Source organism: Pelodiscus sinensis, chromosome 12 (genome assembly GCF_049634645.1).
Source record: "Pelodiscus sinensis isolate JC-2024 chromosome 12, ASM4963464v1, whole genome shotgun sequence".
Taxonomy (NCBI): domain Eukaryota; kingdom Metazoa; phylum Chordata; order Testudines; family Trionychidae; genus Pelodiscus; species Pelodiscus sinensis.
The window spans coordinates 49235402-49247539 of record NC_134722.1 but is presented as its reverse complement, the minus strand read 5'-3'; the positions used below and the strand labels follow the sequence as shown (position 1 = coordinate 49247539).

Below are 12138 nucleotides of genomic sequence, written 5' to 3'. Positions count from 1 at the left end.
GGGTTGCAACTGCTTTGGAGGAGAGGGTCATAATTCAAAATGATCTGGACAAATTGGAGAAATGGTCTGAGGTAAACAGGATGACGTTTAATAAAGACAAATGTAAAGTGCTCCACATAGAAAGGAACAAATCAGTTTCACACATACGGAATAGGAAGCGACTGTCTAGGAAGGAGTACGGCAGAAAGGGATCTAGGGGTTAGAGTGGACCACAAGCTGAATATGAGTCATCATTGTGATGCTGTTGCAAAAAAAGCAAACATGATTCTGGGCTGCATTAACAGGTGTGTTGTGAGCAAGACACGAGAAGTCATTCTTCTGTTCTACTCTGCGCTGATTAGGCCTCAGTTGGAATATTGTGTCTGGTGCTGGGCACCACATTTCAAGAAAGATGTGGAGAAATTGGAGAAGGTCCAGAGAAGATCAACAAGAATGATTAAAGGTCTAGAGAACATGACCTGTGAGGGAAGGCTGAAAGAATTGGGCTTGTTTAGTTTAGAAAAGAGAAGATTGAGAGGGGACATGAGAGCAGTTTTCAGGTATCTAAAAGGGTGTCACAAGGAGGAGGGAGAAAACTTGTTCTTCCTGGCCTCTGAGGATAGAACAAGAAGCAATGGGCTTACACTGCAGCAAGGGAGGTTTAGGTTGGAAACACTTCCTAATGGTCAGGATGGTGAAACACTAGAATAAATTGCCCAGGGAGGTTGTGGAATCTCTATCTCTGGAGATATTTAAGAGCAGGTTAGATAAATGTCTGTCAAGGATGGGGTAGACAGTACTGGGTCCTGCCATGAGGGCAGGGGACTGGACTTGATGACCTCTCGAGGTCCCTTCCAGTCCTAGTGTTCTATGACAGGAATGTTCATGACATCTACAAGAGAGCCACACTGTTGCCTAGGCACTTCCTGGACCATCCCTGGTGTTCCCATAAGATGAGGAGCCATGTGGCCCCTACCTCTCAGCCTCCTTGAATCAGGACATTTTGTGGTCTGTGCCTGCAACAGGCATGGGAAATAAAGCATGAGCAGGCTGGAGCTGCTGTGGGTTGGTGGCAGTATCTTCACTGCCCGGCATGGGCTCTGGGTGCACAGCTTGGTTCTGTGTCCATTCCAGCGAGCCCCTGGAAGGTGCAAGCTCCAAGGAGGAAGAACATTGTGTTGTAATAGTGCCGTAGGGGATAACTGTGTAATGGGACAGTGTAAGGTGACTCAGAGAAATCTCCTGGCAAGAGAATTGTTATGCTGGCCGGTTGACTCCCAAGAGCTGTATTGTGAGCCCCAGGGCAGGGGACTTTTAGAACTAGATCAGACAAACACAGAGGAGGGGGGAATCTTGCATTGACAAGGAGAGGCGCGGACTGAATCATGGAATCTTTTCTGCCTATAATTTCTGCGATGCTTTTTAGGGCAGGATTATTGGCATCAGGATCCCTTTCCTATCTGTTTTCCTTATTATAGCACTTACATTTTTTTAAGTGGTTCCCTCCGGTTTTATAAAATCATTGTGCTTGGCCAGACGAATAGACCCTAAAAATATTCATTTGATGCTTTATTTATTATAGTCAAGCAACACCTCACTCACAAGTGTCTTAATTGGCAGTTGCAGAACACATGGCATTAGTGATCTAGGAAAGTGATTATTCCCCTTTATTCAGCACTGGGGAGGCCACATCTGGAGTATTGTCCAGTTCTGGGCCCCCATTACAGAAAGGATGTGGGTGCATTGGAGAGAGTCCAGGGGAGCGCAACCAAAATGATTAAGGAACTGGAGCACATGACTGGAGCGGCTGAGGGATGTGGGCTTATTTAATCTGCAGAAGAGAAGAGTGAAGTGGGATTGGATAGCAGCCTTCAACCTCCTGAAGGGGCGTTCCAAAGAGGATAGGAAAAACTATTTCATTAGAAGGGTGGTGAAGCACTGGAATGGATTCCCTAGGGAGGATGTGGAATCTCCATCTCTAGAGGTGTTTGTCTCAGCTGGACAAAGCCCTGGCCGGAATGATTTAGTTGGGATTGGTTCTCCTTTGAGCAGGTGGTTGGAATCAATGATCTCCTGAGGTCTCTTCCAGCCCTATGATTCTGTCGGATTAAGGACATTTTAATATTGAAAAGAAACATAGGCAATCACACAGACTGATATGTATGTCTTCATGGCTATAGGCCATGGTACCCAGTCAGTTCCAAGAATAGGTAACAGGCAGCTGTGTGTGCAGTTGAAAGCCATTGGCTTTGTACCAGCAGCCAGCATGTGTTGTCCTGATGATGTGCTGTGACTGTTTCTTGTGCAGGTAGTGAAGGAACGGTTGGTTTGCCATGCCATTATAGGGAAACAGTCTGGGAAGGAACGGATAATGAAAGTGGACATCACATGTGAATTCATCGCACCCATTCTGCACCTCTCCTCCAAAGAGATCACTTTCCGAGTGGAAAAGGTACACCTTTAGGTTCTCTACTGGCATTTAATAGGTAGTCGGCAGAATGACTGTTTGAAAGGATATGGGTGGGGTGTGTGTGTGTGTGTGTGAAAGGATATGGGTGGTGTGTGTGTGTGTGTGTGTGTGTGTGTGTGTGTGTGTGTGTGTGTGTGTGTGTGTGAAAGGATATGGGTGGTGTGTGTGTGTGTGTGTGTGAAAGGATATGGGTGGTGTGTGTGTGAGGATATGGGTGGTGTGTGTGTGTGTACACACACACACACACACACACACACACACACACACACACAAATGCATGCAAAGATTTCAGTGGGTCTGGGATTTTGCCTTTAATAGTGTTTTACATGGTCAGCCTCCTTTACAAGCATTAGTCAATGGTTCCCCACCATGCTCCAGTGGCTGTGGATAGATAAGGCTCATTCTCTCCATTCCACACCAGTAACACTCAGGGCATGTCTGGGCTGGAGCAGTAAGGTGTCATTCTCAGCTGGAGCAGACACACTTGCACTAACTGTGATTTACTTACCATGCTTAACACAGCTGTGTAGCTGCAGCTGCAGCTGCGCAAGCAATGGGAGGAGTTACTGCCCCGAATACCTGCTTCTCACCTTGGCCAGGGTCATTCTTGGGATGGCCAGCCAAAGTGGCTACCCTAGCTCAGTCCCACCTCTGGCAGGGATGTCTCCTTGAGCTGCAACTTATCCCTCCTACCTCCAGTGTAAATAAACCGCAAGTGGCCTTCCCAAGGCAACGGCGCATGTTAGTGGGTTGAGTAACCAAGTACCAATCAGCTCCCATGGGGGATGGTGCCATAACTGACGATGCTGCGGCCACAAGTGCGATTCCAAATCCTCATCTCCCCAGTACGTTGTAAGATACTTTGATAGAAGAAACGACTGTGTTAGGACGTGTAAGTCTGTCAGTCCGACTCCTCTCTGCAGCTAGATTCTTGCATCTTCATTCCCTAGCCTGCAGGATATCTAATCATGGGAAGTGCATTTCCCACTGTGCTCCTGTTTGTCCATCCCTGTTCTGCGTTCCCCACAGCCAGCAATGTTGCAGAACTGCACTTCTGTTGAATAGCCCATGCAAATGAGCTGCTGGGACTCAACATTCAGGTTTAGTTATCCCACTGTCTCTCTGCGTTGGCTTTGGTGCCATACACTTGGCTGTACTGACTGTAATGACACTATCACTGCTTGAGATCAATGCATTTTGCTTCCCCAACACTATCTACTTTATATAATCTGATCATAAATGTCAGAGAAATGCCAGGTTTCAACAGCAGCAGCTGTGTTAGACTGGAAACCTTCAGCCAGCTTGTCTTTATAGCAGAGAGAATAGAAACACTTTGCATCTGAGCTATGCAGGATCCTACCCTTTCTAGTACATGCGCATGAAACATTTTTGCCTCAGCTCAGTAAGGTTGGCAGGATTTATTTTGAGAATTAAAAGCTTTTTGTATTGTCTGTTAGTTAAACATAGGACTTGGTGTCAGAACTGTTTTGTTCCCCATTCTGCTACTTGCACTTTCCTGTGTGATTTTGGTCCAGCTGTGTTTCTATTTTCCCATCTGTAAAATGGGGATAGTAATATAGGTTTCACCTCTATAAACTGGGACTCTCAGGTCTGGCTACATCATGGATGATCCAGGATCAGAGAGTCCTAGAGCACTGTGTGGGGGAGCCAGGAGCCTGGCACCATGGGGGAAGGGGGTGGAGAGGTGGAAGCCTGGCACGCGACCCCACTGAGCTGCGGTACTTCCCAACCTCACATGCTATGGCTTGGAAAGCAAATGCATTTGAGGGAGAAAGGAGCTAGACATTGCAGAGTATTAATAATAATAGAGCTGGTGGCAATTCAAGCATTGTCAATTTGGGGTATGTGAGAATTTTGAAATTAAATAAAAAAAGAAGAGAAACTGGAGGTGAGAAATTGCAGGGAGGGGGAGTAATTGACAAAAATTGTCACTGAAAAATTTTCCATTTTTTTGACCAGTTACACAGCTGGTCATAATGATGTTTGAATTTTGACCTTTGGAACATTTTGAAATTTGGGGAAAGGCAGAAGGGGGGAGATGTTAGATGCCAATGCCAGAAAGGGACCTTTGTGATCATCTAGTTTGAGCTCCTGGTCAGAGAATGTTCCTAAAATAATTGCTTGAGCAGATCTCGTAGAAACATATCCAGTCTTGATTTCAGAATTGTCAGTGATAGAGAATCCACCATGACCCTTGGTAAGCTGTTCCAGTGGTTAATTACCCTTTCTGTTAAAACATGTTATGCCTTATTTCTTAGCCTTATTTTTTCTTGTGACGCAGCGACATAAAGCTACACCCTGCTTCATAGAGAAAACGCTTTATCATCATCCTGACTCCAGTCATCTGAAGAAGTGGGCTGTGCCCACGAAAGCTCATAATCCCATCGACATGTTTTGTTACTCTTTAAGGGGCCACTAGACTATTTGTTGTTTTTTAAGTTTTTCCTGTTACAGACTAACTTGGCCACTCCTCTGAAGCTTTTAAAGCAATCATTGTCATGACCACACAAAGATTTGTTGAGAAATGTTGGACTTTGCTTAGACCCCAAAAGCCAGAGAAATGAACTGCAGTGCTGTGGTGGAGTATTGGAATCTCCCTTACAGTCCCAGCTGCCTGCCTGCATCCCAGTAGTCATAGTGGGCATGTGGTTGTCTTGGGGTTTCTCTTTATCACGTGGCTTTGCATTTACACAGCACCCAAGTGATGTCCTGACTTCGCAGTATGAACCTCTGATCTTAAAGAACATCTCTTCCCTGCCTCTCACCATTCTCCTGTCCGTGCAAGCACCCTTCGTCCTCTGTGATACAGACCAGCAAACCCTGCCTGCAGATGCACAAGTAAGCAGACAGTAGGTTTCATGCAAGGGTCCTCGGTGTGTTTGTGTCTCAGGAGCAAAGAGCAGGTAGGTTTCCAAAGCACTCAGGGTATTGCACTCAAGGTAGCACTGAGATGAATGCTGTATGATCATCAGCCTGTTGGTCTAAGTTAAATCTGAAAGAGTAGCAAACTATTGACGCACACACTTCTGGGTGCATGAAATATACTTGGTCTAAGGTAGACTAGGAGGGTTGAAGAACAGCAGAGTAATTCCTACTTTTGGGGCTAGCCATCAGGCATCCTCATTCTTCTGTACCTGTCTGTACTGGGGAGCCTGTTGTCCACTGAAATTCATCTTCTGGTCTCATGGGAACACATAGCATATCCTCTAGCACCTTCCTGACAGACATTCCCTCTTCTGAGAGGCACCAAGGTGTACCTGGCTTAGACTCTCCTACTAAGATGCTATGCCCGCTGAACTGAATTCTGCACTCAGTGATACCTTGTGATGACCCTGAGCCTCTGCCTAATCTTGGTGATTAGTTCTGCAGATCAGTGTGCCTTCTCCCGCTGGTGTCTTGCCTGCTGTCATATCTGCTCCTGGACCTACATCTCTCTCAGGAGCACAGTGCCCTCTATTCCATAGCCCTCCAGCCATGCTACCCCCGTCCTGGGATCCTACAATCAACTGTCCAGCCACATGTCCTGCCACTTCCCCAGTGGAGATCGGGGGGGTGGGGGGGAGATTGGGCTTACCCGCTACTCTAGGTCTCAGCCTAGAGATGTTGTAGATGGCAGCCAAATGCTGCATCCCCCTCCTCCCCCAGCTCAATACATTTCCCTGGGCCATGTCCCCGCAATCTCAGAACCTTCTTTGCCCTTACCTCAAAGCATCAGCATGCCAGTCATAGCAGGCATCTAGGTGCGCTCTCTCACTCCCCTGTGCCTGCCCAGTACTGCTCTGTCCAGGGTGCTTACCATCCATCTACCTGCAAGGCATCCAGTACTGCCTCCTTGAACTACAGGGAATAACTCACCCTGCTCTTCCCTGCAGCTCTTCTAATGTGGGCCTGGTAGGCCCTAAGTGGCTGCTCCTTGCAGCCCCTCTTCTATTGGCTGCTTTTCACACAGCTTCCATAGGACTCTGTTAGCCTCTTGAAGGCCAGTGTAGGGCCAATGCCCCATCACAAGGTCTTGTGATAGACCCCACAATGTTTAACCGAGGGCCAGCCAATCCCGAAGTGAAGAGCCTATTCAGGTACCTATATAGGTACCTCAAGGGAGGCATTTGCCCCCATTTGCTCAGTATCACTACCTGGCCAGGAGCACTCCCTTGCCTAGCAGTCCTGATAGATTGCTCTTGCTTCAGCTCCCTAGCCAGACCCTGCTCCAGCCAGCATCTCTTCTGCCTCAGCTAGCCCCCTGGTGATTCTGACATGGCTGTGTAAATGAGGAGCAACTCCATTAACGCCAGTGGAGTTACACTGAAGTACAGCTAGTGCAGGAGAGAGAAGAATCAGGCCCGCTGACTCTTCACAGTTACTAGTATTGCATGAAATTGCTGCGTCATTTCCTGGTGAGAAATGTTTCCTTTGGTGCGGGTTGGGCAAAACCATTGGGGCTTGAGGTTTTGCAAACCTCAGACTCATTTGGGAATTAACAGAAAATTGAGTTCCTGACCCTCTTTCTTGACCCACGTTTCCTTCCCCCACCAAAATGGTGATACCTACCCCTAGAACGTCCTGGTTACCAATTTGATGTAAACCATAGCCACTTCATAATGACAACAGGGCAAAAAGCACCGTCCTCTAGCACTTCAGTTACAGGGGATGCTCTATAACTATTAACTAGACAGAGCTTATGACACCTAGGGAGCAGGTTTTATACAGGAGATGTCATGACACATACATGACAGCCAGTTCATAATATGCTGTCTTCATTTTTCCACTGGCTTCTGTTTGCCTTTTTGTTTTTAAGCAGTCTCTCTGCAGTACAATATGAACCGAGCAATATTCTGGTTAGCCAAAACTTTGAGAGGATCAAAATTCAGCAAAACTATCTTCTGCTGGGTTAATGAAATGGAGAGGAGAGTGTGTGACTTGGAGAAGGTCTGAACATGACTCAGTCTGGGCTGATCTGTCAGACACTTAGGCATGCTATCGAGAGGCTCCATGATGGATGGGTTGAGATGCCCATGTTTTTTTTGTGTGTTCACAGCATTAGACTGGTAAAGTTCAGTCCAACAGTGTTTAACCCCTGTGTGTCTCAATGCAGCCTAGGACACTGGGGACTGGAGAGGAACAGCGTGTCTCCATCAGGTTTGACCCTTTCTACAGAAAGGATTTGAACACCCGGGTTGCAGAGGGGGTCCTGACTATCCAGTATTTGGAACATCCTCATGAGGACCAGGTCACCCTGCGGGGCGAAGTGCACTTCCCAAACCTTCACTTCCAAACCATGGATTTGGATTTTGGCTGCATTTTGAATGACACGGAGGTTGTACGTTACATCAAAATGACCAACTGCAGCCCACTCCTCGTCAAGTACCATTGGTCCTTCCTGATGGACAGCTATGGGAAACAGATAAGGTAGATGAGCCATTATCTATTCTATTCTCCTTGGAGCTCTCCTCTTTCTTTTGTTAATGTTTTGTTCCTTCGTGAAACCCAAGTGGCATTAGACTGATTGCTTTAAACTTCCTCCATTTGAAAGTAGTTGCCACTGTCTGCTGTGGCACCCTGCCAGTCTGACTAGGAGAGGGGAGCTGTGATGTGGTGTGTTGTGAGGGGGGCAGTATCCATCCTGCTAAACCCAGGCTGGGACAGGAGTTAGCAGAGCAGCCCCCTATCTTTGCAACTGCTTGCTTAATCAGTTCACTGCAATGACAGCTGAAGCCTTTTCGGATCATTTGTGGGAGGAGTTGGGGCCAATGGATTCACCAAGCCCTATATCCCATAGTTATACCCAAACCACCAGCCTGTCCATGAGATATACAGTGCAGAAATCCAATCTACTGTCCCTCTACTGCCAGCCCTGGTGCAGCCACAATGGGGGGGGGGGGGGGGGTGAGGTGGTGTAGAGACTTTATCAGGCCTCCTGGCCCAGTGGGGCGTTGTCAGGCCTCCTATCCTTCCGAGGGCTTTTTTCTAGCCCATGAAAGTGGTTATCACATGCACCGAACTGTTGTTAAACTCTCTGTACAGGAAGAGTGCATTCTGTAGCTCAGCCATAACTGTTCTCCTTTCAGTGCCTGTCCTTAGGGGATCAGAACAGCTCGGCTTTGGTTGGGGGTTCCCAGAAGATGGTTGATTGGATCCTGCAGTATAACCAGAAAAGCACTTCTGCAGATACATGTCCGTCAGCTCTCCCCAGAGAGGCACAATACAGAAGTAGAGTTTGGCAGTTAATCTAAATGCAGTAGCAAATATTTATTTCATCATGCCCCAGGGAACCTAACAGACTTATTGATGTGCTGCCATTCTGGATAACGCAAACCATCCGTAAACAATTTCACTTGGGAAAGCAGGGGCTGGCCCCCAGGAGGGACATTTTGGGAAGTGGAGGAGATCAGCCAGTGACACCTGGAGAGTTTGGGGAGTAAATTCCTGCATGCAGGGTTTGACCCTGCAGCTATGTGCTGGGAGCCCTTTGCTCCCACAGAAGTTCGAGGCCTGTGCAGAATCAGGCTAACAAGGGTCCCAGGATGTACAGAGAGAAAAGGCTGGAGAGACTAGTAGAACCAGGTGGGCTGAGGAATGGGCATGGGCTATAATATCAATGCCTGAGGGCTCCAGTCATCTCCAGGCAAAGTAGATTCATGTTTAATTACAAGCTAACGAGAGGCTCTAAAGTTGGCTATTGAACAGTGATTATACATTTTAGAATAACAGTGAAACTGGCATGGAGTTATTTTAATCTGTGACCATTTGCTGGTAGTTGTTGCTATGTTTTAAATATCTTTCTGTTTTTGGAAGTACAAGGCCTGAATCTGCTTCCAGATTTTAATTGCCCTTAAATTTCTCCCATGGAGTCTGAGCCTGTGACATGTAGAGCTCAGAGCAAGATACAGGCAAAGGAATACAGGTATGAATCCTAGCATCAATCTGACAGCAGAATACATCCTTTAATGGCGTTTGTCTTTCCTGCCAACCGAGGAACAGTTTGACAGTTTAGTATGATAGGAAAGCGGTCTTTCATTTCATATAGCTAGAGCTTCATGTAACTTAGGCTGCAGACTCCAATCAACCTTTCTTATGATGTGCTGCTCTGAATATCATGAATGTCCAGAGAAAAGAACAAGTGTCTCTGTACTTGGGAGTGGCTGAGGAGTGTCTCTGTACTTGAGGACAGATATTAGGTACCTCGAGAAGGTGCCATCACACAGAACATATGTGTAGAGATCAAGTCTGTGACAGCTTTGATACCAGGTTCCCCAAAGAAGATTAAAAATAAATAAAATGTGAGTGTTCAGAAAGGAACTGGGGCTTCTGAGCTTATCGGAAAGACACAAGCACAGAGAGCCGAATATTGGGAGGAGAAGCAGGATCAGAGGGGGGTGTTGTTTCCTATTTCTCAGTCTCTTTGGAAGCCTTTGGGTTCATATGCTATCAAGAGGAGCTGCTGGCCTGGGGTCCTGATTACCAGCCCAGCCCTAGGGCCAGTGAGAGGCATGTAAAAAGGTAAGGGGGAGGTGCAGCTCAGCACCCCCACCCCAAAAACTATTCCTGTGCCACTGGGTTGTAAAAAACCGCAGAATTTGGATTAAAAACACAGCCAGTCCCATTAACGGATGGCAGCTCTTGCACAGCATCCCGTAGCAGCTGAGTCCAGAACATTGTGAGGTACCCACGTCCCCCATGGTCTGCAGGTAGCTGGTGGCAGTGACTGTGCTGCTCTTCTCTGCCTCTTCTGGTTTTAGATATTCAGAATGCGACGAGTCTGACATCACATCGATGTGACAGGCTCAGTGACAGAGATGAGATCCCCTCGTGACTGTCTCTTGACATGATGACATCACACTGAGCCAACCTTCCTGTGCGCCTCCCTTACTCTGCCTCGCTGAGCCAGGCCCCTCCGCCTCCCTCCAGCACTGACACGAGATGGGCTTGCAGCCCTATGCAGTGTAATACAGACACTGAGAGCAGCTCAGCCAAAGGGATTCATCTCTGCACTCAGCTGCACAGCCCCAGTGGGACCTGAACCCCATCTCCCCTCTATACAGTTTTACAGCTTACGCTGTTTGCCCTCTTTCTTAGCTAAAGAGAGAGGTGCGCTGCTCCCCCCGCCCCAGTAACAATTCGCACTGGGTTTATGAATAAACAACAGTGAGTTTATTAAGTATAACAAGTAGGATTAAGGGGCTAGAAGTTACAGCATGCAGAACAAAGTAAGCTACTCATGAAAAGAAAACAAAACATGCCTGCTAAGCTTAGTACACCAAGAAACTTGTTACATTAATACCTGACCCGCACAGTAGTTCTAGCCATCTTCACTGACTGGGAAGCCTCCAGGTTGGGCCCAGCTCTTCTTAATGCTCAGTTTCAGTTGTTTCCAGCAGACTTCTTAGATGGTAAATGGGTGGCGGCCATAGCTCTTGGCTCCCCTCTTAAACAGGTTGTGCAGAAGGCAGGAAGTCTTTGTTTGCTGGCAAGCCTCACCCCTCCCTCCATGTGGAAAAGCCCTACATTGATGATGGACTCCCATATCAGCTGACCTGAACACATGCTCTTGTGGGATTTTCAGCCCCTCCTACATATTGGCCCATAAGAAAAAAAACTCATTTACAAATCATTGACCCCCCCCTCATGAACTATCAATGTTTCTGAAATACCTACTGGCTCTCAGCATGTTTACATCAGTAACACAGGTTAATACTTCATATTTCTACCTTCAAATTCAGGAATAATACATGGACACTAATAGAATATACACATTCAGCAGATTATAACTTTTCTAATGATACCTTACATGAAGTATTTTGCATAAAGGGGTTTCCAATTATGTCATATTCATATTCATAAGCATGTTTCCATGAAGAATATAGAGTGCCCCGTCACAGTGACTTTTCTCCTCTCATATACCAGTGACAATTTGCTGACACTGCAAGGGATGGTGAGCTGGCCAACCTAGAGAGATTTAGACATTTTGTTCTCTGAATGGTTATTTTATATTTGAAACTTCAGTACAGCTCCCCTGCAGACTCAAATTTCCCACATGTAAATGCCATTATCTCTGCATTACCTAGATGGCTGTTCTCATTCTCTGTGTGTATAAGACTGGAATACCAAGGCTATGCTCTGCATGACTTTCTGACAGGGCTAACACTCTTGCCTCTTGTATTAATTAATCTCAGAGAGTAGCTCTATCAGTCTGTCACTTTAAAAACAAGAAGTCCTGCGGTACCCTAGAGACTAACAAAAATATATAGGATCATATAGAATCGTGACTCTCTATATTGTGTTCATCTCTTAGGTGCCACAGGGCCACTCTTAATCATAGAGAATCAGAATCCTAGGACTGCAAGAGCCCTCAGGAGTCATCGCGTCCAGCCCCCTGCCCAAAGCAGGACCAGCCCCAACTAAATCATCCCAGCCAGAGCTTTGTCACATTGGGACTTTTAAACCTCTAGGGATGGAGACTCCACCCCCTCCCTAGGGAACCCATCCCAGTGCTTCACCACCCTCCTAGGGAAATAGTTTTTCCTAATATCCAACCTGGACCTCTCCTACCACAACTTGAGCCCATTGCTCCTTGTTCTGCCACCTGCCACCACTGAGAACAGCCTCTCGCCATCCTCTTTGGAACCTCCCTTCAGGAAGTTGCAGGCTGCTCTCAAATCCCCCCTCACTCT

The 12138-nt window shown here is 46.9% G+C and overlaps 1 protein-coding gene across 4 annotated transcripts in view; it reads left to right on the top strand.

Annotated features, from left to right (window-relative positions):
• The window catches only part of HYDIN (HYDIN axonemal central pair apparatus protein), a 389718-nt gene that overhangs the window by 224489 nt on the left and 153091 nt on the right, over positions 1 to 12138 (top strand). For all 4 annotated transcript variants that reach the window (XM_075940644.1, XM_075940645.1, XM_075940646.1 and 1 more), the window contains 3 exons: positions 2288 to 2431; positions 5165 to 5308; positions 7563 to 7876. In XM_075940644.1, coding sequence (XP_075796759.1) covers positions 2288 to 2431; positions 5165 to 5308; positions 7563 to 7876 — 602 coding nt within the window. The remainder of the gene's footprint in view (positions 1 to 2287; positions 2432 to 5164; positions 5309 to 7562; positions 7877 to 12138) is intronic.